The following is a 26,182-nucleotide window of genomic DNA, read 5'->3' as shown; positions in this document are numbered from 1 at the left end:
CTCAAGTTCCCCCGAATGACTTTTGCTACACTTGAATCCAGCAACAATTTCAATTTAGGGATAGGATACATATTGAATCCTCTGCACATACATACATACAATTGGGGGGGGTGAATGTAATTCTTACATATTGTACCACTGTTTCGATGCAAATTAAACCCTTCTGTTGATTCTAATAATGTGTAATCCATTCAGTGGACATTGGCAGAATCATGGGAAAGAAGCTCTCCTAAATTTCCAATTTACTCGGACTACAAGGTCATGCACATTGCGAAGCAGAATGTATTTTTAATTACCGGAAATAAACAGCTTGATAATTAGTGTTAATTTGCAGTTTCTAACAGCAGTACTTTAGATGGCATCAGCTGGTAGCTGAATGTGCCATTCCTGGAAGATCTTAAGTAAGCTTGTTCTTTCACCTTGCTTAGCCTGTCGATGAGGGACTGCATCTCTGATAGCTCGATCTGGTGTCTCCTCTGCAGTTCAAGGATGGCAACTTCAACTTTCTTGTGCTCCTGAAATTTAGGAAAGTAAGGAAAAAGAAAAGTGTGAATGTTTGGGATGATCACATGCATCATGGCAGGATCTACCTCCTATGAAATGTATGGTTTATAACTCAGAAGAAAACATGTGACTTTGCAGATGTGGTCACCCAATACCATCATAAGTGGTTCACAGCAAAGACATCCATTCTCAAAGTACAGAAAGGGTAGAAGTGACAAGAGCAGCACAGATAATGTTTTCTGTTCCTGGGGTGTGAAGGGAGATCCGTATAGAACTAAAGCGAAAGGATGAAAAGGTTGATTTACAGATTTGATTGGGTCAAGATACGAGAAAGGCAACCTGATTGTTTCCGCTGGACAAAAGTATAGGTAGCCTGCTCTATATCGGATGAGATCAAAATATGTCAAGAGTTGTGGGTGTGAGATTGGAAGACTAAACTGAAGCATGAAAAATTGAGTTTGTATAAGATTAGGAAGAGGCATGAGAAGGGTGGACTTCATGAGATACGGTGGTCAGGACTAGACAAGTGTGCATCAGTAAGTCGAATTTGTTACGGAGAAATAGCGTCAGCTCATTTATAATATTTCCTAAATGCATCACTTCAAAACTAAAGTATGTTTAATCGAAATTACGTTGTGTTATTGTGAAAAGACACACATTTCTGCAATAGGCTAAAACTAACTAACACTAATCAGCACAGGTTAAATTAAACATTTCAAACAGTGGCATCAAGCAAATGCAATCATAGGGATCAACCCTAGCCCTTTAGCCCCTAACATTTACATTCAAAACCTTTTCATCTATACCACAAACACTTAACCCTATACCCAACCCGTTAATCCTAAATCCTTAGCACTAAAAACTACATGCTAAATCACTAATCCCTCAGTTCATAGATTTAACTTATATTGCATATATCCTTAACCATATACCCATAAACCACAATCCCTTTACCTCTATACCATAGACCTGTACATTGTAACACTGTCACACCCCAAATTCTTAACCCTATCCCTTTAAACCTGTATTTCAAATCTTTAATCATATAACCTTCACCCTTATACCTGTACCCCACACATATAGCCCTGTATCAATACACCAAACCATTAGCCCCTATCCTTAACCCCATAACCTTTCTTTACCCAATACTACTAACCCTTAACCCCTGTATCACACACTTTTAAACTTCATCCTGTACCCCACCTCTTGACACTGGTCCTCAAACCTTTATTGCCAAAAGCCTTAGAAATATACCTTTAGTACTCAAACCCTAAACCTCAACTCATACCCTTGACCACTAAACCCTGCATCTTAACCCTATAACATCAAGTCTAAATCCTGTACCAAAAATCCTTAAATCTATACTTTAACATTATGTACATAACCAAATACTTTTAACCCATATACCCTATGCCCCTTACTCCTACCCTTCAGTCTCTAACTATGATGCATCAATACCTTAACCATATACTTCAACCCATAATAGTAGCCCCTATCCTCACACCCGTAACACCTAGAACATTACCCCAAAGCGCTTTACCCTTTAGCTTCTTCTACACTGTCCTTACTTGTATGTGTTTTGCAAACAAACACTCTGGGAAGTGTACCTTTTAACACAAATTTATTTTTAGAACTAATATTTGAAAAGTGTTATTTTAAGGAGTGTTCTTTTCGAAGATTATAGACAGTCCCGATTGGACTGCGCTTAAGTTAGAGAACAGGGTTTGTATTGGACTAAACTGAAGCATGAGGACGTGCTCTATATCTAACTAGTCTGAAGCATGAGAGGGTGGTCCTAGGTAGCTAGTCTGATACATACACTGCTCTGTATCGGACTAAGTTATATCAGAAGAATGGGCATCTGCAAGTGATTCCGTGGAAGCACGATGCCAGGCTGAAGAAAGAGCCTAATTAAAAATATAATGAGAAGATCTAAGATTTCACGGGCTATACACAATGCGCGAAGAGGTGGGAGTTGATTAACCTCAAAGCTCCTGTCCTACTTAGTAATTACTAAAAGGCAGATTTACTGCATCCTTAAATTAAATTTGTTTTGATTTTTTAGCGTGTTACATATTGCCTGCTACATTGATGGTCTTCAACAATGTGTCAAAACAATATTGTCTGTTCCTTTCCACCATAATGGTCTCTAAAGCGTTCCCATTTTTGGTGCACGAGAACCACTGGGATGACCCTAGAGGAAAAAACACAGAACTAAACCCTGATAAAGGTAGATGCCTTCTTAGCGCCAGAGCATTCCACTGGGCAGGATTTCTCAATTGCGCCTCTTTCGACTGTATAGTAACTTACTCTCGTCTGGTTACCATCCACCACACTGTGGGATTCTATTAAGGAGACCACCTGGGGATCATGCAGATTACTGCAGTTAGGTGCCTGTCATATGTAAGAAATTTGCATCCCTGGTGTAAATTATTACATCCACGTGAGGACGCTGGAGAGCTCAGCCTCAATTAATTTAAACAACTTTTTAGAATTCAATAGGTCTCACTTATGCAAAAACTAATGGCTTTGCCAAGGGGATTAAGTCATGTTGTACGGCATTGTGGCTGCTGTTCAGCATGGGTAAAAGTTAGCATAGAGGAGAGTGGACCAGAGTGTCATGGAGTGGTGCAGAGTGCCGCAAAGTGGAGCGGAGTGTTATGGAGCGAGTAGCGTGCAGTGTAGTAGAGTGAAAGGGTGCAGATTTTAGGGGCATAGAGTTAAGTAGAGTGTCATACAGTGAAGTGGCATAGAGTGGAGTGGTAGAGTGGAGTTGAGTGTATTAGAGAGGAGTAGAGTGTTGTAGGGAGAAGTGGCATAGCGTCAAAGAGTATAGCGGAGTGGAGTAAAATGGTGTGGGGTAGAGGGAGCTGTGTACAGTGGAGTAGAGTGTTGTGGAGTAAATTGTCATAAAGTGGAGCAGAATGCCAAAGAATGGAGTGTCAGAGTGTTGCAGAATACCTTAGAGTGTTATGCAGTGACACAGAGTGTAATGGAGTGGCGTGGAGTAGGCTGTGTGGAGTGAAGTACAATGGAAGGGCATAGAGTGGAGGGGCATAGCGTGGAGTAGAGTGTCAGAGTGGAGCAGACTGCCAGTGTGGAGTCGAGTGACACAGAGTGGAGTGGCATAGAGAGGAGTTCAGTGTCGTAATTGGAGTGGAGTGGCAGAGAGTGGAGTGGTGCAGAGTGGAGTAAAGTGGCACATAAAGAGTGGCGTATGGTGGAGCAGAGTGTCATGGTGTAGAGTGGAGTAGAGTGGCATAGAATGGAGAGTCACGGTGTTGTTGGGGGAGTAGAGTGGAGGGGCATAGAGTGGAAGAGTGTAGACAGTAGAGGAGTGTTGGGACACAGAGTCAAGGGGTGTAGGGTGTAGAGTGTAGTAGAGTGTTGTGAAGTGTCGTAGAGTGGAGTAAATGGTGTGGAGTAGCATAGAGGAAGTGGAGTAGTAGAGTGTAGTGTTGTAAAGAAGAGTGGCATACAGTGGAATTGATTGTTGTTGCAGAGTAGCGTGGCAGAGAGTTGAGTATCAGAGCGGAGTGGCATAGAGCATAGAGATTGCGTTGGTGGACTTGGGCATAGTGGAGTGGAGTGGTGTGTGAGTAGAGTGGAGTAAAGTTGCATAGAGTGGAGTAGAGTTAAGGGGCATTGAGTTTCAGAGTGGTGTAGAGTGGAGTGACATAGAATGGAGTGTCACAAAGTGGCATAAAGTGGAGTAGAGTGGTGTAAAGTGATGCACAGTGGAGTGTCATAGAGTAGAGTGGTGTAGAGTGTTGTGTCATAAAGTACGGTGGCACAGAGTGGAGGGGCATAGATTGGTGGGCATGGGGTGGAGTTTGGAGTGGAGTGACATGTTTTGGAGTACAGAGAAGTGGTGTAAGTAGAGTGGTGTGTCGTGGAGTGGCATTGAGTGGCGTGGCATAGAGTGGAGTGGCATAGAGTGGAGAGGCGTGGAGAGGCATAGAGTACAGTATTGTAGAGTGAAGTAGAGTAGACTGGAGTAGCATACTTTGGAGTATGCGTGGTGTTGTAGCGCACTGCCATTACAGAAGACACATTTTCAATTGAAATGACAGTTACATATGCAGAGACATACAGTTTTACTGTTAAAAGAGTACAGTGCACAAACGATAATGTATAGAAATGTCATCACCTAGTGTACTGATTGGTTTTGGTCGTATTAATAGATTTGTTTCCACCACACTTCAGAATTCGAAACAATATGCTTGACTTGTGCTTTCCTAATTTTGATTTATTCTGAAATATAACCACATTTCATTAACAGACATTTACATTTTGTTGTGTGCTATGGACAAAGACTTTCCTTTCCACAGCAACATTGTAAAATGTATCCTCTCACTTTGAGCTCAGAGAAATTAAAGTAAAAAAACACGCTCCCTTGAAAGACAAAGTCTGACATTTGACTTGTCTTTGAATGTGCAGCAAATGTGACAATATAAGAACAAGATGTAAAGACCTGTTTACAGAAAGGCAACACTTGTGGAAGAATACAGTAAATAGGCTATGCTCCGCAGGAGGGGTAAACTCAAGCTGGACAGCCTAAAACAAATAAAGCCAGCAAACAGAAAGCTAGCAAATGTGAGTTCCAAAACACAAAGCCAGAGGTAAGCAATGGACATTCACAGACCGGGTCGGACTGGGACAAGGAAAGACCCAGGCTCTAAAACAAAAGTGGCCCTCTTTACGGAACCAGGTAGCTAAAAATGTCGTCCCAAATTTGCAAATCAGGTCAGTTTTGAGCCGGTAAAGACATGCTGTATGGGTATTTTGCAAGGAATAGGAGACAGCATGCATTTGTGTTTGATGCAGGCAATGTTCGTGGTAATATCAGGGAAATCAACAGTAAAAACTGTCCCACCAGACAATAAAAGCAGCTCACAAACTATGAAAAAACAGCCCACACACAATTATCTGGTAGACCAGCCCATCAGGCACTGCCCGATTGCCCTATGGACCAGTCCCAGCCTATTCCCAGGGAAGCTTTCAGAATGTCCCGAGGATGTTGTTAGCAAACAAGACAGCTGTGCTGTCTGGTAGGCTTTGACTTAAAAAAAAGAAAGCCTGTAAGCCAATTTTGAGGTGTATCCTTGTAGTGCACCACTCTCCAATGTTTCAGAAATATGCATACAAATCAAATAGCTAGGCTAGCACCCCTTGCAAATGTGTTTGAAAAATGTGAGGCAAGGGTTAATCATGCAGATGCAGTTATGTGGTGCAAGGACACTGTTGAGAGCCTGTACAGAGCCTGGTAGGCCCAACTCCTTCTGGTCCCACAGTTGGAAGCACTACAACACAAGTGAGACGAAGTGCACAATTGTAGGTTTCCATTAGTGACAGGATGGTGGAGGAGAGACTACTTGGAAAGCTTCCTCCCAGGTGTGATGACTGGCTCAAAGACAGAATTTCCAAAAGTTGAATGGGTGGACACTAGGTCCTATTGAGCACCTGGCAAATGGTGCCTTGGTGGGACAGGCCTTTTCATTTATCCAGGACAGGACTGCCTCAGATCTGGAAGTATCCGAGTTGGTAAAGGAACAATAAATGAGTTGGATGTGTATTACTGTATCCAACATAGCACCAGACAAGTTCCTAGGTGTTTTGTCTAGGGATGGGCGATAAATTTCACTCTGCCAGAGTAGTTTTGGCCACTCTGCGTTACACATGTAACGTGGAGTACCGGCCAACTTCCCCCACCACCGCATAGTAGATTTTGTTCTAGCGTACAGCTCACCAACATAAGTTGGCAAGCATTAGTGAGATTTGGCAACCCCTAGCAAGATTTTCAGTCACTAGGAGGGAATACGGCAAGTATTCCCCAGTGCTGGCGGTCAAAACTATTCGTAGTCAGAAAACTGCTTTAGAAAATCTACTCAAGTGGCAGCAATATCAACTTGAGCAGCAGCTCCCTCCGGAGCGCCATCTGGTGCTGTTCATTCTGACCTTGCGCCACAAAATGAGCTCCTGACTAAAAAATATCAGTACGAGCAGCATGATGCGCCTAATGCTGCCCGTTCATGGCGGAAATAGGCACATCAGAGAGCAAAATGCACCTGGGTCCTGCGCCTATTGAAGGAACTAGTTTTGCGATGCCTGCAGCGCAATGTACACTTTACTGCCAGACATGTGCCCGGGGTGGACAACACAGTCGCTGACGCCTTGTCCCGTTTTAAGTTGGCAGAGTTTCGCACCCAATGGCCACAGGCACACAGACAGATGACGAACTTCCCGGAGGGATTATGGAAGCTTGTTGCCCCACAGCCCCTGAGTTGATAACGGCGTCTTTGGCCCCCAAGACCAAGAGTATGTATGAGAGGTCATGGCAAGCATACCTGACTACTTTAAGGGGGCGGGGGCAGTAGTGATGTTCTTATCACAAAGTGTCCTGGAGTTCATAGTGCAGCAGAAAGTGAGCGGTAGATCTCCAGCAATGGTGAGGGGACAATTGGCGGCAATAGCATTTTATGCAGGTTTAGGGGGGGTGGCAGACCCCACAAAAGACCCGAGAGTGGGAAGAGCTATGAGGGGTTGGGAGCGATTGGCACCAGGAGTGAAGGACGGTAGGAGACCCATAGACGGGAGCAGGTTAACAAGTATCTTGGAAATTCTGCCCAGAATTTGCTTCACGCCTTACGAGACGCAGTTACTTAGATTGGCATACTCATTAGCTTTTTTGGGGGCCTTTAGGATTTCGGAATTGTTACCAGCGTCAAAATCGGGCAAAGAAGGGGGCATACGCTGTGAGGATGTAATCCTGACCAGAGAGTCCCTTCAGGTCAGGGTGCGGAGATCTAAAACGGACCAGTTGGGGAAAGGAACCTGGGTCCAGTTGGGGTCAATGGTGGGGGCTATATGTTGCCCGGGAAGCTTGGCCAATATTTTTCTTCAGATGTGACCAAAGGGTGGTGACAGCAGGGTAATATTGCACGCGGATGGCATTCCGCTCACCAGATTTCAGTTCACTAGGATATGTAAGCGTGCCCTGGAAAGGCTAGGGGTGGACGCGATGCATTTCACATCTCATTCATTCCGCATCCGTGCAGCCGCGACGGCGGCCTCCCTAGGCCTCCCATAGGAAACCATTAAGAGGGTGGGTCGGTGGAAGTTGAGGTGTTTTGAGCGTTATGTACACCCTCAGTTAGCATAAGTAGTCAGTCAGTCTCCTCCACTTTTCCTGTACCATGCTGATCGTTTCCCCTTTTCAAATTTGATCTAGGTCCAATGGCACAGAGGGCCCAGGTATCCTGGTGTGACCACTCTTTTATTCGCAGATCAGGGCATATCTTCAAGAAGTCGCGCGAGGAAAGAGTACAGAATGCAAAGGGAATTGACCACCATTGGGTGGGGGTAGGCGGACAGCGGCTAGTGGAGGTGCCTACCGACCTGTGGGGTGCCATGGCCAGGGGCATGCCGCTTCCCGACCTATTGGTGATCCATTCGGGTGGCAATGATATGATCCCAGCAGGAAGGAGGGGTGTAAAGGACGCTATTTTTTCAGTTTTGTCAGTGGTTAAGAACATGTTGCCCAACACAAAAATACTATGGTCGAGGTGATACCGCGTCTAGTATGGGCGGCGGGGGTACCCCGAATGCAGTGAATAAGTCAGTAAGGAGACTGAATTAGTCAGTGGCGGAAATTCTAAAGAAATCCAGCATTCGTACCATCAGGCACAAGTTAATACAGACATCAAGGGCAGAGCTGTATGCGGCGGATGGGGTACACTTGTCTGACGCAGGTTGGGATTTGTTTATACAGAAGGTATTGGGAGCCCTTGCCGAGGAGTTAGAATACGCAGGGGGGGGAGGGGGTCGAGTCCGCCAGTGAGCGCCTTGCCCTGTGGTGGGGCCCGGGTAAGAGAAATGACAGGGAATCCGTTTGTCAGGGGATGCTTGGCCCCAGAACAGGGCTTAAAGTCTATCGGGGCTCCGGGCTGGCGGGAGAGGGGGCTGACTTGCTGGTGACTCTGGACTCTCTGGCTCTACCCAGGAAGCCGGTGATTGTCACAAGCAGTGGCAAATTATCTACCTGCTGCTCTATTGGCCGGGGGGCCGTCAGCAAAAGGAGAACAGGGTATATTGGTTGTGGCCTGCTGACACAGCCTGAATACAAAGAGGACCTGTGGAGAGGCAATTGTAAATACATGGAAATGTATAACCTGGATATTTTATTTGCGTGCTGTGGTGTTTTAAATAAAGCAAGAATAAATGATGATCACAGATTAATAGAAGAGAGGCCAATGGAGTAATTGGCCGTATCTGTAAGTTAATAAAGTTTACACTGTGAAGACCAAAGACTGACTCAGTTGTTCCTTATAAAGGGGAATGGGAGAAGGAGGGGAAGTGCACTTTGTATGCCATCTATTAGAACGCAAGTGTTTTGTTATTTTAGTTAAAAAGGTAGGGCTTCCTATTGGCATCACAGAGAGGGTCACTCAGCAGCACTGAACAGGGTTTCAAACTCTAAAGCCTCCAGAGGGACCCAAGACTTGCCCCTATGAGAGGGACACTTCTTCAGACTCCAAGTGGCTCTTTCTCTCGCTCTGTGTAATGGCTGACGAATAAACTTGTGATTCGAGCACCTGAAAACGGGTCTCGTTTCTGCTTGCTGAAAAATTATATTGTGGGAGCAGCTTTGAAGCAGTTTCGTATCTATCTATCTATCTATCTATCTATATATTCACTGAAAAACCATAGGTTATAGACCATATATAGTTAGGAATTAGCATTTACAAAACCTTGAAAATTCACTGAAAAAACCATAGGTTATAGACCATATATAGTTAGGAATTAGCATTTAAGAAACCTTTTTTTTACTCACACAAAACCATTGAAATTCCATATATAGTTAGTTGCACTAACTATATATCGCGCACCCGCAATCCACTGCTGATGATGTCACATATTACATCATTCATGACATGGTCAGTGACATCACTGATGACATCACTGATGACATCTCAAATGACATCACTGATGACATCACTGATGACATCTCATTTGACATCAATGACCACATCACTGATGATATCATTCATGTGACAATACAATGCATCTCCTCACATTTTAATATAACCTCTGTTTCACCCAGTGTTAAATACAGAGTATAATTTTTGAAACCATTGACACACCAATGCTAGTTACTACATACGCACTCACTGATTCCTATGTCTACACACACATTCACTCATTCACCCATACAATCATTCATACATACAATCACTCATCTTTACAACACTATAATATGCACTCATACACCTATACAGACACTCACAGTCTGCCACTCATCCATGGAGTTACTCACACACCTAGTCAGTCCTGTAAAGAATCAATGACACTTCCATTTTCTTGTCTATACAGTTAAACATAGAGCACCTTACATTTTCAAACATATACTAACACATACTTACCTTCTTATACAATCATTGATACAAGTACACATTGATCTGCACAGTCACACACCTCCCAGCCAGCCACACACACACACTCACTCTCCCATACAAATACTTGGACAATCAATCAGTAACCCATATAGTTAATCATATAGCTACTGATCAACACATGCAGCAGTTTACAGAACAACAGACATAATGATGCACAAATTAAGACAGTTTAGTCACTAACCCATGCACTCAGTGAGACACATTTAATCACTCACTCATACATTCAGTCATGCACCTACTAAATCCTTTGTCCAGACACTTATACTTCCACTCATTCTTCAATATGTAAGACACATTTTAACTTTACAGAAACATACAGTCACTGGATGTTGTCATCAGTGATGTCATTTGAGATGTCATCAGTGATGTCATCAGTGATGTCACTGACCATGTCATGAATGATGTAATATGTGACATCATCAGCAGTGGATTGCGGGTGCGCGATATATAGTTAGTGCAACTAACTATATATGGAATTTCAATGGTTTTGTGTGAGTAAAATAAGGTTTTGTAAATGCTAATTCCTAACTATATATGGTCTATAACCTATGGTTTTTTCAGTGAATTTCATTGGTTTTTTAACAGCTAATATCTGTAGCTGTAAAATGTATTCTTCTTTAAATCCAAAAATATATTTTATATGTTTATGAATAATTTTTTTTTAAAATATTTTTTTTTCTTCGTTCCCGCTTCGCGAATCGGGAAGCTTCCCGTTAGCTGACCTTGATGCCGCGAAATAGACCGCGAGCCGGTAAACGTTTCTTTACCGCAACTGCCGCGTTAGAAAACAACATCGTGACGCCTCCCGTCCGCATGACGTTTCACGTTGTCGCGTGATACGTCATATGACGTGCTACGTTAGCGAACTGGTACGCGAAGCGAGTCGCAAAGCGCAGGTTTCTGGAAGCAAACCGGGAGGCCCTGCAAAGCGCTTAATGTAAACACAGCAGGTCATGTGACTTGGTAATAACACTTTTCATTGGTTCATTTCACTTTTGGTTTCCTAATGATGTAAGACTAGGTCATATAATCTAAAATGAACACTTTTCATTGGTTGAGAACTCTTGTTTTTCCCAAATGATGAAAATCCCTCCTTCTTTCCTCACTCTGACTTTCATCATTGTGAGAGAAAGACCCTTTGTTACCAGTGAGCAATGGCTTCTTTAGTAGCTTCAGCTGGTGCTTCCCCACCACCTCCACCACATCCAAGGAAGAGTGGACCACCTGCTCAAGTTATAATTCAACAAGAAGAGGAAGAAGAGGAACAGGACGACGAGCACGAAGAGAGGCAGTTTTTGCCTGAGGAGCCCAGGACGTCTCACCGGAAAGAAAACTTCATTTGGCAATTTTTTAAAATTCCCAAAGGTCAGAAAAAAGTAAATGCAAGATACGTAACTTGCCTTATATGTCAAGATAGACTGTCCAGAGGGACCGAGAAAAAATACAGTTTCGGAAACTACACAATGCATCGCCATATGACTAGGTGGCATCCTAACAACTACAGTGCTGCACAGTTTCGGAACGACCTAGATAATCTCCCTATTATGGCCAGAAGATCTGTTGTACCGGAAGTAACGGGACCAGAGGGCAGGGAGATGGTGCCAAATATACAAATGAGATTTGGTGAAGTAAAACAAGTCTGCGTACATTGCAATGGATTCATTTGCTACAGAGAAAGTAGCATCACTCTGATCAACAGAGCTATTGACAATCATATGCAAGTTTGTACGAAACGCCCCAAATAATAAATACTTTTTTTTTGTTTTGTTGCTCCTGTTGAGCCCTTTACAATGAATCGTTTTCATTGCCCCCTCCAAGAAAAACCCAAAAAAATATAAAACTGTTCAGAAAAATTCAAAAAAAGTAAAAAAATGTTCAGAAAAATATTAAAAAAATATAAAACAAAAACAATAAAAAAAAAAAGTTCTTTTCAGAACTACCTCCCAGTTATTAAAAAATTGGTACAATATTTGGAACTGTGCCAACCTCTATTTCTCGTAGTTCGCTTCCCAGTTCGCTCGCCGGTACGCGAACCGGAAGTGAACCAAACATTTTTTTTTTTAAAAAGAACAGTAAGTATAAGGGAAGGAAACAGACACTTATGTTAAAAGAAAGACAGCTATAGGGGAGTAAACTAGAGATACTATTACCCGTAATCCACTGCTGATGATGTCACATATTACATCATTCATGACATGCTCAGTGACATCATCAGCAGAGGATTGCGGGTTTTTTGGCAACGTGCCTTATCCACGGTTTAATAACGCTGCCTTTTGCTTTATATAAGTTTTCAAATTGTATGAAATATATACCAATAGGTCGTTATGAACCTTTAGGTAGTGCTTTTCTTCATGAGGTCTGGTCGCTTCCATACACATACAGATGTTTCAAAGATGATCAAGAAGTTTATCTGAATGGAGAGGAATGCACTGAGACGCCACATCATTCACTAATGTGTAGGCACATACAGTTACACGGTTCATGCAACAAACACCGACCAAATATGGCTTGCGTGTTGCAAGGCACGCCAGTTCCTGCTATCATCCCCACGTTCAAGTTGTTGGAAAATGGTAGTTATTTGATGCTCAATAATGAAGATTGTTCTGGGTTAATTAAAAGTATTCCTTTTATCGTAACAGTAAGTGAACGGGTTATTTGCTGCAGAAATGTTCTATTTCCTCCCACACATGAACATAGGGAGTTTTCAATCTCGCCACAAATACCAACCTTGGGAGCAGATTTCAACGGCATGGCAAGAATAAGAGCTCTTTTGTCTCAGAGAGAGGTGGCCTTGAGTTCGGCCCGTGAAACTTTCGTGCTTCACATAGCGAACACCCGTACAGAGGTGCAGACCCTTTTCAATACAGATTTGCCTTTCCATTTCAGCAAGATGGTTCGGACTATCTTTAACGCGTCCTCCACAAAGGCCTTGGCGCACTTTTTTAAAGTTGTTACCAGTGGTCTCGTGACTTCATTTGAGAAAATCTTTGGAGTCATCCCTGCTTTCTTTCATTCTATTTTTTCCACTCTGCTTCATGGATTCCCATTTTTACTTGCATTACCAGCGGACGCTCTTGTGCTTTTTTACATTTTTAAATATGGATGTCCCTCCTGTGCAAGCTCCCGCCCTGCAGCTGCTGACACTGTTCCGCAATCGCATGCTAGAATATTATGGCACAATGCCGTTGGCGATATTAAGCACGGCATATGGATTATCTTTTCGATTCTCCTACTTCTCCTGTGTCCAGCCTGTATTTCACTGCCTGACCTGTGATTTCGATTGGGCCATTGATTTGTGTCTCTGCGGACCGGTTTCTCCTGACGTCGACTTTAATCAGCTGATGACTCCTATCATTACTCACGAGTTGGTTTGTCCTGGCGAAAGGATTATGGCTGTGGCATTGATGCATGGACTAATTGGTCCCTGGAATTTACTGGCGGCAACACAGTCTTTCTTGGAACAGAGCTTTCTTGAAAACCCACCGAGCTGTCCTCTGATGGTGATAGAGGATCCGGTGCTGGAAGAGCACGTATGTTCTTTTCCGCTTTTAAATTGGATGGCTGAACTCTTTTCGGATGAAGACGGTGACTTCCTATTGGAGGCTGTTGCAGCTTATTTTGCATACACAGTTATGTCATAGACCTTTTTCATGTTTGATATGCTGAGTACTAGCATTTCATTGACAATTCATTGACTTATTTGTCAAGTTTTTATTATTTAGCTTGCCTATTGGCTTAAGACTCGATAAAGTACTTGGCTGTTTTATTTTTCTTTAGCATTAAATTTTCCTAGTTTTTAATGCTTTACCTTGCGGACCGTCCACATATAAACTTGCAATCTGCTCTCATGAGATGGCACTTCTATTATCTTATTCAGTTCGTTTCCGGATCATGAGGAGGTGTCATCTAGGTCCTGGATATCTTTACACCGTGTTAAGTTAGCATGGGCTCATTACCGGTTTAAACGCCATTTTTCCTTTTTTGCAACTTCTGCACACGACACTTAGTTGTTGCTTTAGCTTTCAACCTAGTAGTTCATCGTGGTTTACATGAGAATAATATGTTATTGCTCTACTATCTGCTTTGCTTGTTAAACTATATCTGTACAGCGAGTGCTGAAGTTTCAAGAACAACACGATACAGAATTGTTATGAGGTCTGATCTCCACGACTTCATACTCATAACATAAGTGCAACTTCTGCCAATTCTGGGCATGAGGCGGGTTTTATATTGCTTTGCCGAACACACATACACAACAGTTGATGCGGTTCACATGAAGAGAGAGCTGGTGTATGCTGATGTGATTCCTTCAAATCTAAGACACTAAAGCAGTGGTTCCCAAACTCTTTTGACCTGTGGCTCCCTTGACCTAATCGGCAGTTGGCCGTGGCTCCTCACCATTTTTTTTACTGGTGTACACGGTCAATGAGCACGTGCATGCATTCGCCTCGCCTGTCTAGGCATGCTAACGGCGTTATGTGCACACTTCACATGCTCTCTCTTTGGAATGTGTTTATCCTGTGTGTGTTAGCATTCTCGAGGGTGTGGACGTTACCCATGTTTGCATGCTCTTTGCTCGCGGGTGGACGCTCTCTGCTCAGAAGTGCCTGCCTTTGTGCACACTTTCGAGATTCTCTCTCTGAAGTGTGTGCACTTTTCTGTGTGCACGCACAGCCATTCAGCGCTTAAGTGTGTACGCACGCTCTTTGATCGTGTGTGCATGCCTCACCTGGATGCTAGTTTACGTGTGCCAGGGCGCAGGACTATGAGTGACACTTTCTCATGAGCAAAATCAAGCAATGAAGACGAGGGAAACATATAAATATCAGAAATTGCTCATATTTGAGCAACGAGCAAACTCTACAAAGATCTTTAAACTGGTGCAATGCACCTGATCTTTTCAACAGGGCACGAGTCGGGGGTACATGCTGGTACACGGCGTCCACCCACTATTTTCACAGGGTGGACGCCGTCCCCCCTGCCAGGAAGTTGGGTCTCACAGAAATATGCTGAACTTGTCCAGTGCGGGGGCTTTTATTTCACCTCCATCCAGGCCGAAGTTAAGGGGCCATCAGGCCTCCTCTTCTTTGAAACTCCTGACTGGAGGCGCCTTGGAACCTCACACTTAAATGTAAATGCAGCAGAGGGGAAACAAAGGCACACAGCTTGCAATCTCTTCACAGGTATTCGAGGAGCATGCTTTTGCCGTTGTTCTGTCCCTGTATATAAGTGCAGCCACTGTATGACTGTCAGGTAGGGTGGTCTGTTCCAGTATTTACACAAATAATTTAAATAATTATTTTTGATTTCTTTTATAGCGCTACGTCGTGATGTCATGATGTCACTTGCATAGTGTCTAACTTGGTCAGTCCCCCAATTTTTTTTATTGGACTTGTGCCCTGCTTTTCAGATTGCATTTTAACCCCCTGCACTTCTTTATGGTGGGTCAAAACTGCTCCTTGACAAAACTCTGATCTCTCTCCAGCAGGAGCATTAATCATAAGTTAGGTTTAATGTTTTTATTGTTGTGTGAGAATTGCTGGACCCTCGAGTAACTCTAGCAGGAGCTTTTACACCCATAAATTATGTTTAAGCACAGCACGCCCTCCCCCAGCTCAGTCACAGGTGCAGCTGAACCACAAGTAACAAAAGGATCTCTGCGGCCAAAGCAATAACCCATCGGGCTATCTACATAAAATACATTTCGGTAATATCAACTACAACTACATTCTTTGTTGCAGGCATGTTAACTCTCTGCACTAGTTTATGGTGAGTCTGAGACAGGCGGGTAACTAGAGACACATTTCGGGTGGGCTGAAAAAGATTTTTTTGGGGGGGGGGCTAATTCATCCACCCGTAACCAGAGCGGCTGTAAAAAGGGATGTAAACACAACAAAAGCCTAATTCACAAGTACACGGTCTTTTAAAGACCTGTGAAGTACTTTGGGTGCTACATTCTTAGCTGCGACGTAAGACCCTGGAGCTGCACAAAGAGACCTGTCGAAAAACAGTGGGACACTGACAGATCTTACCGCTCATGAACGCTGAAGACTGACTCAAGAATGGATTGGGGCTGCAGCACTACAGTGAACAGCAGGCGCTGTATTATTTAAAAAAGCATGTTGATGTGCGGCTCGTCGCTGTCCTAAACAGTGTGACCTGAGTCCAGACACCATGAGACTCTCACTGCGTGTGACTGCAGTACTCGAGCTGTGTAACGCAGCAGGGCAGGCGGCTGATGACTGTGCGTTAAATTTCACACATAGTGCCGCGGCGCCCCTGGCACCTCATTACGGCGCACCGGGGTGCCGCGGCGCACAGTTTGGGAACCACTGCACTAAAGTATGGGCACGCCCTAAACCAACACAAAGAGACCTTCTTAGCAAATAATATAATATGTGTATTAGGGAGGGTGAGATATAAGCAGCCGCGGGCCGTGGAGGGAGTTACGATGGGGCAGGGAGGCGGGGAGGGGGAGGGACAGGGTGGAGCCCTCTCCACCCTGCCCCTCCCCCTCCCCGCCTCCCTGCCCCACCGTAACTCCCTCCACGGCCCGCGGCTGCTTATAAGTGTTGCTAACTCTTATTCATTTACAGCATGTTAACATACTGTCACCATTCGCTTTTTATGTACTAGTAACTATGCTGGTAATTTTGCTACTGATAATATGTGTACTTGTATTATCTAAGATACTACGCCTGAGAAGACGGCATTAGTAAATAAACATTTCAAATACACATGTGTTCTTCTTAACTCCATGTTCTGGTTTCTAAGAAATATATAACGACCGACTGTTCATGAGTTCCACGTATCCTGAGGTACTATAATTTCATATTCTGGATTGTCTAAACATTGAGAGTTTGTTATATCCAATGTGACACTGTACGTAGCTTGCTAAGGGGTTTTTGATTACTAAGGTGAGTTTTGGGGCACCCTAATTCGCCGAGGTTCCAATCCTCTGTCCACAGTTCTGTGTGAGAACAGAAACCCTGCGACAGGGGCACCCCCGACCCTTGCTGGAGCTTCATCACACTTGCGATACAACTCCAGCAATGCGCCACCTTTACGGCACAGATACATCACGCATCTGTGCTGTTTTTGCCCCATGATGCGCCGCATTGTAAATGCAGCACACCATAGGTGACGGAACAGCGGCACAGAATGACTAACACATCCCTGGTGATGCGCCAGTCATCATAAATCTATCCCTATGCTTCTTATCTTGTTAGAGATGAACCGCCATATGTATCATCAAAGTTTTTTGCATTTCCTAAATAGCGAACTTTAAGGAATAAATAGCGATTCTTTACCATTCCTAGTTTGCGATGAGCTATTTGCTAATTACAAATTACCCATTCATTTCCTTCATTTCCATAGGGCGGTTGGACTCACTTTTAGCTCGAACGGCTGAATGGATTTCCACGAAACTTGGCAAAATTGTAGGGACTGGTAGCCCGATGTGCCTTTGCTATGTCTCAAGATATATGCTCCAGTGGTTTTTACGAAAATTAACTTTGAAAAATATATATTGGGCTACATTGGCCTATATATATGTTGGAGCCCAAATGTAGCCCAATGTAGCCCAATGAAGCCCAATGAAGCCCAATGTAGCCCAATGTAGCCCAAAAATGGCCGCCAGAGACAAAAAAAACAAATGTAGCCCAAATATCAGCCAGATGTAGCCCAACTATAGCCCAGTGACAGAATGACCAATCAGCTTCGCAAACCTCCGTTACGCGAAGCGGAGCGCTGTTACAGATATATATCTTTTTTTGAACGTTAATTTCTCAAAATCCACTGGAGCACATATATTGAGACCTAGCAAAGGCACATCGGGCTACCAGTCCCTAATATTTTGCCAAGTTTCGTGCAAATCCATTCAGCCGTTCGATTATTATTATTATTATTATTTTTTTTGCCCCGCGGGGCCCTTTTAAAACCTCCACATCAAACCTAGGGGGTCAGCAAGGATCTACTATTCCCCCTTATGGTCATTTGCCCCTTCGCTTTGGCCTCCTCTTGTCTCTCGATCCTACCGAGAGACAAGATGGCGGCCGCTACGGACTGTTTGGAATGTTTACAGACGCCGGAGAACCAATCAGCTTCGCTTCACAAAGCTCCGTTGCGCGAAAAGTACGCGTACTGGAGCGCTGCCCGGTCCGCTGTTACAGATATATATCTTTTTTTAAACGTTAATTTCTCAAAATCCACTGGAGCACATATATTGAGACCTACAAAAGGCACATCGGGCTACCAGTCCCTACAATTTTGCCAAGTTTCGTGCAAATCCATTCAGCCGTTCGGGCTAAAAGTGAGGCCAACCGCCCTATGGAAAACTCAATGTTAAAAACACGTTTTGGGACCCCCCTTTTTTCTCGGCCCCCCCTTGACGAACCCCCCCCAAATTTTCAAGGGCTGCTCAGAAACAAAATGTGCAATTTTCCTGAAAATTTCAGCCAATTCCGTCCACAAACGCCAAAGTTATTAGACATAGAATTTTCAAAAATCCCATAGAGAAAAAATCCTAACTATATATACCTACTGGCGACCGCCAGTAGGTAATATATATATATATATATATATATATATATATATCCATATCCATATCCATATCCATATCCGGCACAGCCTCCTCCGACAAAGAAGGACCTTCGCGTTTCAGCTTCCTTCCAAGCCTTGATCACAGGAAATAAAAGCTCATATTTAGAGTCTTGATTGTCATTTACATGTGCTTGTAAATGACACTCAAGACTCCACAGAACGCTTAATTAAGGAACCTTTAAGAATCCTGGGGCCAGATGTAGGTAAATGGCATTTACCGATTTGTAAATACCGAATTTTACCGATTCGGTATTTACAAAATCGGTAAATGCCATGTAGGTAAATATTCGGTAACAATTACCGAATCGTTAAGATTCGGTAATTACCGTATCGGTAATTGCCATAATTGCCATTGATTCCGATTCGGTAATTGCCATTGATTCCTATGGCAATTACCAAATCGGTAAATACCGATTCGGTAAAATTACCGAATTGTCAAGGGGGACAGGGTGTCACTTTGACACCCTGTTGCACCCGTGATTCTGGCTTGTGTGCCATGTGGCACACATACATGCCCTAAGGGCATGTGTGTGTACCACATGTGCAGGTGTACATGCACAGATGTGCATGTACACAGGAATTCGTTATTTACCATGAAATAGTATCTCATGGTAAATAACGAATTCTTAAGGGCCTGTGGCACTATTTTAAGTGCCACCTACATCTAGATTTACCGATTCGGTAAATTTACTGATTCTGTATTTTACCGAATCGGTAAATTTACTGAATCTGTAAATTTACAGAATCGTTAAAATTTGGGCCCCCTACATCTCAAAAACCAAATACCGGTCGGTAACGGCCAAAATCGTCCGTTACCGACCGGTACTTGGTGTCCTACATCGGGCCCCTGGTCATTTCTGGAAGCATGAACTTTTATTTTCCTGTGATCAAGGCTTGGAAGGAAGCTGAAACGTGTTGGGACAGACATTAATTCTGCATGCCAAATGAATCTATTTTGAATAAAAGTGCCTGGATTCCCTGGAATTTGGTTTCAAGGTCCTTCTTTGTCGGAGGAGGTTGTGCTGGATGTTAAGGTGGGAGGCTCTGTGCCCGCCACTTTGAAGCCGCCCTGCTAGGGTCTGGGGCCCCGGAAGTCAGAGCAACGTTGTGTGATATATATATATATATATATATATATATATATAGATAGATATATATATATATATATATATATATATATATATATATATATATATATATATATATATATATATATATATATATATATATACACACCCACCCAGCAGGGATTAATGTCAGTGTGGATATATTATATATATTCACACACATACATGTATACACTTATATACATATGCACACCCTTGCAAACTCATCTTTAATATAGATATTTTTTTAATTGTACTTTGGCTTGTCATTGTAATAGAACGTTTATGAGATTGTACTTTCTTTGAGGTCATCAAAAGTGAAATGAATATTAATTGTGAATAGGGCAGGAGTTGGGTTACGGACCACACTGCCAGAAACTGGAAGGAATAGGGGCTTAGACACAAATGTTATTTAAGGCTGACTGCACTCACAAGAAGACCGAGAGGCCGTCCACACGCAGCAGCCATCTTTAAGTAACATACAGTGAGTGGCATGCACTGGCAGCTAATATGTTGCAACCCTATTCCTAATACCTAGGGAAGGCAAACTGCTATCCTAGGGTGTGGTGATATTTAGCAAGTAATTGTTTTGTACTTAAGCTCTACATATAGGATTCAGTCTGTTGTATGCATTTCAATTAAGGATATGTATTTTTAAAACCCCACGCAGTATTCCTTCATGTATTCATCTGGACAAATTGGACAAGCTCGGAACCTGTGACAAAAGAAGCACCTGCTACTTATGTATTATTTAATTTTAGTTTAATTGCATTTGCAATTAATACTACCTTCGTAGGAACCCTTTCATACAGGATTAAAAGAATAAAATATAGAAATAAAGTGCATAATTAAATTTAAAATAGATGTAAGCAGATCAGTATAATTTTAGAACTAATACAGACAGTTCTACGATGTTAATTTTGACTGTTTCTCAGACATTGATACATCTTTTCTCAATACGTATTTAAAACCTAGTGAGAAATGTAACAAATTGACAGATTAGCACCGTTTCCTCCGGGTTTAGACAGGCATTAATTGCTGCCTGCGTGTTCATCTGCCTCTGGAGTAAAGGAGCGTTTTCAATAAGTCTCGTCTTGCGTTTTTTAATTGTGGGCAGATACAAACCAAATGGATTAGACCCTCTTTTGGTGCCTCACAAGGCCTACAAGCAGTTCTATGATTTATAAGCGAGAGAGGTTTCTCCACCGGTGACAGAAATAATTCTAACCTTAGGCACAGAAGTTTGTGTTTTAAAAACACTGAAAAGGTGGATCCAAAACAAGGTACAGGTTTCAAAACATTATAAGTATTGATTAATATCCAGGCATGAGATCGCTTAGCCAATGCCAACTTGTCCTCTAGAAACGACTTTTTCCTCATGCACTTATTGAATGCATCTTTTAAAGCTGTATATGGTAATGAGAAGTCCCATAAGGCTTGTGATTGCATAGTGGCTATGGATTTTTCCAGATATATTTGAAAGGCGTCAGCGGCGGGCTTGCAATTATTGACTACAGTATTTTGATAATAGAATGTTCATTAGAACGCTGGAGTCTGTAGCAATACTTGATAAAAGCACACTGGCAATAGTTTGCACTGTAAGGCCAAGTTCCAAATGGATCTGCGCAGGTGATGAGGTTCTTGGGATCTTTAAAACGTGTCTATATGTTTTAATTATTATTCCTTCAAGTTAGGCAGTGTCTCGACCTCTCAGAGCCTCGCTGCCGTAGGGTAGGGCTGGAAAAAGTTTTGGAGTCCTAGCTGTCAGCATTGATGAGAATGTAGGTCCGTTTAAGTTGTTAAACGAGGTAAAGAAAGCTGCTATCACTGTATTTCCCTTTCTTATAAGTTCTTGTTTTTGCAATGAAAGGGTTTCTTTATTATCGATCAAGACCCTAAAATATTTATAGACATCAATGTGCTTGAGTCGCTGCCCATTTAGAGACCAATTTTGGGAACAAATGTTATGAGTCGAAATTGACATAACTTTGGTATTTTTTCTCTTAATTGCGAATGTGTTTTCATGGGCACATTGAAAAAGAGCATCTAGAAAGCGCTGAAGTCCAACCTTAGTTAGACTGCAAAGGAACACATCATCTGCATACAATAGGCGACTGAGTCGCAGTGGACCCTGGCGAGGGATGACAATTTACCTGATCAAGAGACCTTGACGGGTCTTCTAAAAAAAGGTTAAAGCGAAACGGTGCTAGGACACAACCCTGTTTAAGGCCTTGATAACTCCATATTTTCCTTGAGACGTGAGTTCCATTGCCTATTTTTATTCTAATCCAAGTGTTGGTGTACAGTTCTTTCCCTCTCAAAAGGGATTGAGCAATGTCTTCTTTGGCGAGCTTGGACCATAATTCCCACGATCAACACGATCAAAAACAGACTTAAATTTAGATAAAGGGGTTGCTTTTTTGGGGGGTGAGGGGGAAAGTGTGTCAATTATGAGTGCCAATGACAACATATTTGTTGTTGTCCTCAATTCCCTCATAAACGCTGTATGATTTAGTGGAATGATGTTATTTGTGCAAGACTAGGAGGTTAGTTTAGCCTGTAGAGTGGACACAAAGTACTTTGCCTACACATCCAATAAGGCTATTAGATAATAGTTCCTGGTTTGGACCTATCGCCTTCTTTAAAAATTGGGTTTAATATAGAACCGTGCTACCTCTCTGGAATTGCACCCGAGATGGAAACATGGTTGAAAAGAATGGTGAATTTGTCAGTCCAAAATTGCAGATTTTCTTTGTAAATGGCCTGTGGTGTGCCATATGGACCAGACGCACAGTCGCCTGCCTGATCTGATAATTTTTGTGAGTTCAAGTTTGTGTAAATTGATTACGTCTGTAGCTCCCCTGAGTCGTGAGAACAATACAGTGCAATAGGTCCTGCTGTGGTTGTTCTTAAATTAGGTTTTGGACTACGTGGTACCATCATATAGAACCGTTTTTGGGGGGTGCCCTCGATAATGGTGACTTATGTATTGTGGGTGTGTCACTCTCTAGACTTGGTAACAGCTGTCAGGTGAGAAAAGTCAAGACTTGTTTGAAGGGGATGGACTGCTTAATGTATGGGCAGCCATAGCATGACTAAAAGTAACCAGTCTTACAGCCAACCAACTCTTTCTAAAACACTTCAAAAGTAAACCCTACAGTTTCTGGAGTTGAAGATCAAATGTATAGATTTATCCTGCAGCACAGGTTATATATTTTTAATTATTTATGAATAAAAATATACTCATTTACGAGTACTGGGGCCATGTCAAGTGTGAGATTGGCGCTCAAGACAGAAGTGTGGATATTCACTACTTTAACACTACTGTATTACCTACTACTTTATGTGTCACATTTAGAGGGAGAAGGGCACTTGAATGTTCAAGGAGAGAATCCTTCGGCAGAAGAAGGCTGGCTATGTGCCGGTGAAGCACAGTATAATGTGCCTAAGTGGTAAGCAAAGCAGGGGGTAATCATCTCTTCGAAACATCAAGTCTTTAGGGGGAGCATGGAATCAGAGTACCAACTCCAACATGAAAGCAGCTGGGCTCACCTCTTCTCGGGCCTTATGCTCTGCATTCATCACTTGCTGCTGTAAGTCTTCTTCCAGTTCCGCCAACTGCATGGCTGTCACCTCCTCGCTCCTGCCAATGGGATTCCACAGAAACAGGAAGTTGGAGGAAACAAACAAAAACACGGACAAAGCACACAAGTTAATAAGTGTCAGCATCACCACATCCAAGTTCTATAGGGGAGGAGGGGGGCATATCAAACTTAACTCATATACTAGTAATACTGAACATAGTTTTTCTTTTTTCCAGGTATGGGTCTAGTGGGTCACAAAACTAGTGTTTCACTCATTTACACCAAGCATAGGTTACCCCGGTGTATCACTGGGATGACATCTAGGGATCCTGCAGTGAAGCATAGCCCTTACTTCTAGCACTGCTAAGTGAGGGACAGTGGACTAGTTTATTATATCAAGCCACTAGAAAACAAGTAGAAATAATAGTGCAAGCACATAATGTGTTCAATAAACCATTAAATTCAAACAATAAAAGTCTCTTATCCAATGATCTTTTCCCTGCCTGCCCATTAAAGACACTGAAGGTGGAGGGTAGGAATATAAACAAGCATTAACAAAGCCAATGTGTTTTTTTGGGGGGAGTTATATAGCGCAAAGTCGACCTGAAGCTTTCAAAGCACTTTACATGAGCACCAGTTGCATTACAGATGGACATATTCATTTTGTTAGGCATGGGGAGATAAAGTGATTAGCCTAGAATCATAGGATGTTCAGCGTCTCTGCCGAGACTCGAGCACGGTTCCCCTTCTTGTCTATGCAAAAGCTATTGGCTTTGCCAATGTGTTTTAGCCCTCTCGTACACCTGGGTAGCTGTTGTTCAGCGTGGCTAAATGTTAGTGGCTTAGAGCAGACTGGCATGGTGTGGAGTGTGAGTGTAGAATGCAGTGGTGTAGAGTGTCGTGGAAAGGAATTCAGTGGCATGGAGTGGCAGTGGCAGAGTGTTGCAGAGTGGAGAGGCACAGAGTGGAGGGGCATAGAGTGGAGGGGCACAGAGTGGAGGGGCACAGAGTGGAGGGGCACAGAGTGGAGGGGCACAGAGTGGAGGGGCACAGAGTGGAGGGGGACAGAGTGGAGGGGGACAGAGTGGAGGGGGACAGAGTGGAGGGGGACAGAGTGGAGGGGGACAGAGTGGAGGGGGACAGAGTGGAGGGGGACAGAGTGGAGGGGCACAGAGTGGAGGGGGACAGAGTGGAGGGGGACAGAGTGGAGGGGGACAGAGTGGAGGGGGACAGAGTGGAGGGGGACAGAGTGGAGGGGGACAGAGTGGAGGGGGACAGAGTGGAGGGGGACAGAGTGGAGGGGGACAGAGTGGAGGGGGACAGAGTGGAGGGGGACAGAGTGGAGGGGGACAGAGTGGAGAGGGACAGAGTGGAGAGGGACAGAGTGGAGAGGGACAGAGTGGAGAGGGACAGAGTGGAGGGACAGAGTGGAGGGACATAGAGCAGGATGTCAGTGTTGTAGAGTTGAAGAGCGTAGAGTAGAAGGGCGTAGAGTGGAGTAGAATATTGTAGAGTAAAGTGGAGTGGTGTGGGTTAGAATGGCATGGCATAAAGTGGAGTGTTGTAGAGTCGAGTGGAATGTCATAGAGTGGAGAGTCAAGAGTGTTGAAGAATGGATTACAGTGGAGTAGAGTGGCACAGAGTGCAGTGGCGTAGAGTGTTGTGGAATGGAGTAAAGTGTCATAGAGCGGAGTAGCGTACAGTAGCCTGGGCTAGAGAGGAGTGTTGTAGAGTATAGTGTCAGAGAGGAGGGTCATGGAGTGAAGTGGAGTAGAGTGTTTTAGGGTGGAGAGGCATAGTGTAGAATAGAGAAGTAGAGTGGAGTGTCATAGAATGGAGTGCCGTAGAGTGGCATAGACTGAAGTAGAGTGTTGTAGAGGAGAGTGAAGCAGAGTGGAGGGGCATCGAGTGGAGTCGTGTAGAGTGGCATAGCGAAGAGTGGAGTAAAGAATCGTAAAGTGGAGTTAAGTGCGTAGAGTAGAATGGAGTGCCATACAGTGGAATAGCAAAGGGTGGAGTGGAGTAGCATGAAGTAAAATGGCGTGGAGTAGTGTAGAGTAGCATAGAGTGTCACAGAGTGCCATAGAGTGTCGTAGAGTGCAGTGGCAGAGTGGAGTGGCATAGAGTATTGTGGAGTGTTGGAGGATGGAGTGGCATAGAGTAGCACAGAGTGGGGTGGAGTAGAGTGTCGGAGTGAAATGAAGAAGAGTGCCATAGAGTGGAGTGGCTTATAGTGGAGTATTGTGAAGTGTCATAGATTGAAGTAGAGGGGAGTAGATATGAGTGGAGTAGAGTGCCATGGAGTAAAGTGGCATAGAGTGGAGTGACAGAGTGTAGTGGTGTAGAGTGGAGTGGAGTGTCTTGTGGATCTGTGACACATCTTATAGTGTCATGGAATGGTGTAGAGTGGAGTGAGCCAGTGTACACTGGAGAAGAGTTTCTTAGAGTGTTGTAAGGCAGTAGAGCGTGTGGTAGCACTCTGCCATTACAGACAACTCATTTTCAATTGAAATAACAATTACATTTGCACAGACATACAGTTTTACTGAATAAATTATATAGTGCACAAATGATATTTGTGTGGATATGGCATCACCGAGTGTATTGATTTGGTCTGATTGTATTAGAATATTTGTTTCCACTACACTTCAGAATTACAAGAAATGTGCTTTGCGGTGCTTTCTTAACTCTGATATATTCTGAAATGTTGGCATAGTGGATTTACAGACATTTAAATTATGTTGTGTGCTAGGAAAAAATAACTTTCTACAGGCTTACTCCAGCACACCCCCAGTACCCAGCATCATAGTCACATAAATCCTCTCACTTTAAAATCAGAGAAAGAAAAGTAAACATCAAGCTCCTTCATAAGACAGAGTCCAACATTTGAGATGTGTTTTTGAAAGCACTGCTAATGTGACAAGACAAGAAC

At 43.3% G+C, this 26,182-nt stretch overlaps 1 protein-coding gene across 1 annotated transcript in view; it reads right to left on the bottom strand.

Annotated features, from left to right (window-relative positions):
* Nucleotides 1-26,182, bottom strand: part of LOC144824148 (ras and EF-hand domain-containing protein-like) — a 304,543-nt gene that overhangs the window by 139,720 nt on the left and 138,641 nt on the right. Inside the window, exons 3-4 of the mRNA XM_078683278.1 lie at nt 23,219-23,309; nt 420-515 (exon numbers count right to left, since the gene is read on the bottom strand). Of these exons, the coding sequence (XP_078539404.1) occupies nt 420-515; nt 23,219-23,309 (187 nt within the window). The remainder of the gene's footprint in view (nt 1-419; nt 516-23,218; nt 23,310-26,182) is intronic.

Source organism: Lissotriton helveticus, chromosome 3_1 (assembly GCF_964261635.1).
Source record: "Lissotriton helveticus chromosome 3_1, aLisHel1.1, whole genome shotgun sequence".
Classification (NCBI taxonomy): Eukaryota; Metazoa; Chordata; class Amphibia; order Caudata; family Salamandridae; genus Lissotriton; species Lissotriton helveticus.
The sequence above is the reverse complement of the archived record's forward strand: the minus strand, read 5'-3'. Positions and strand labels throughout refer to the sequence as shown.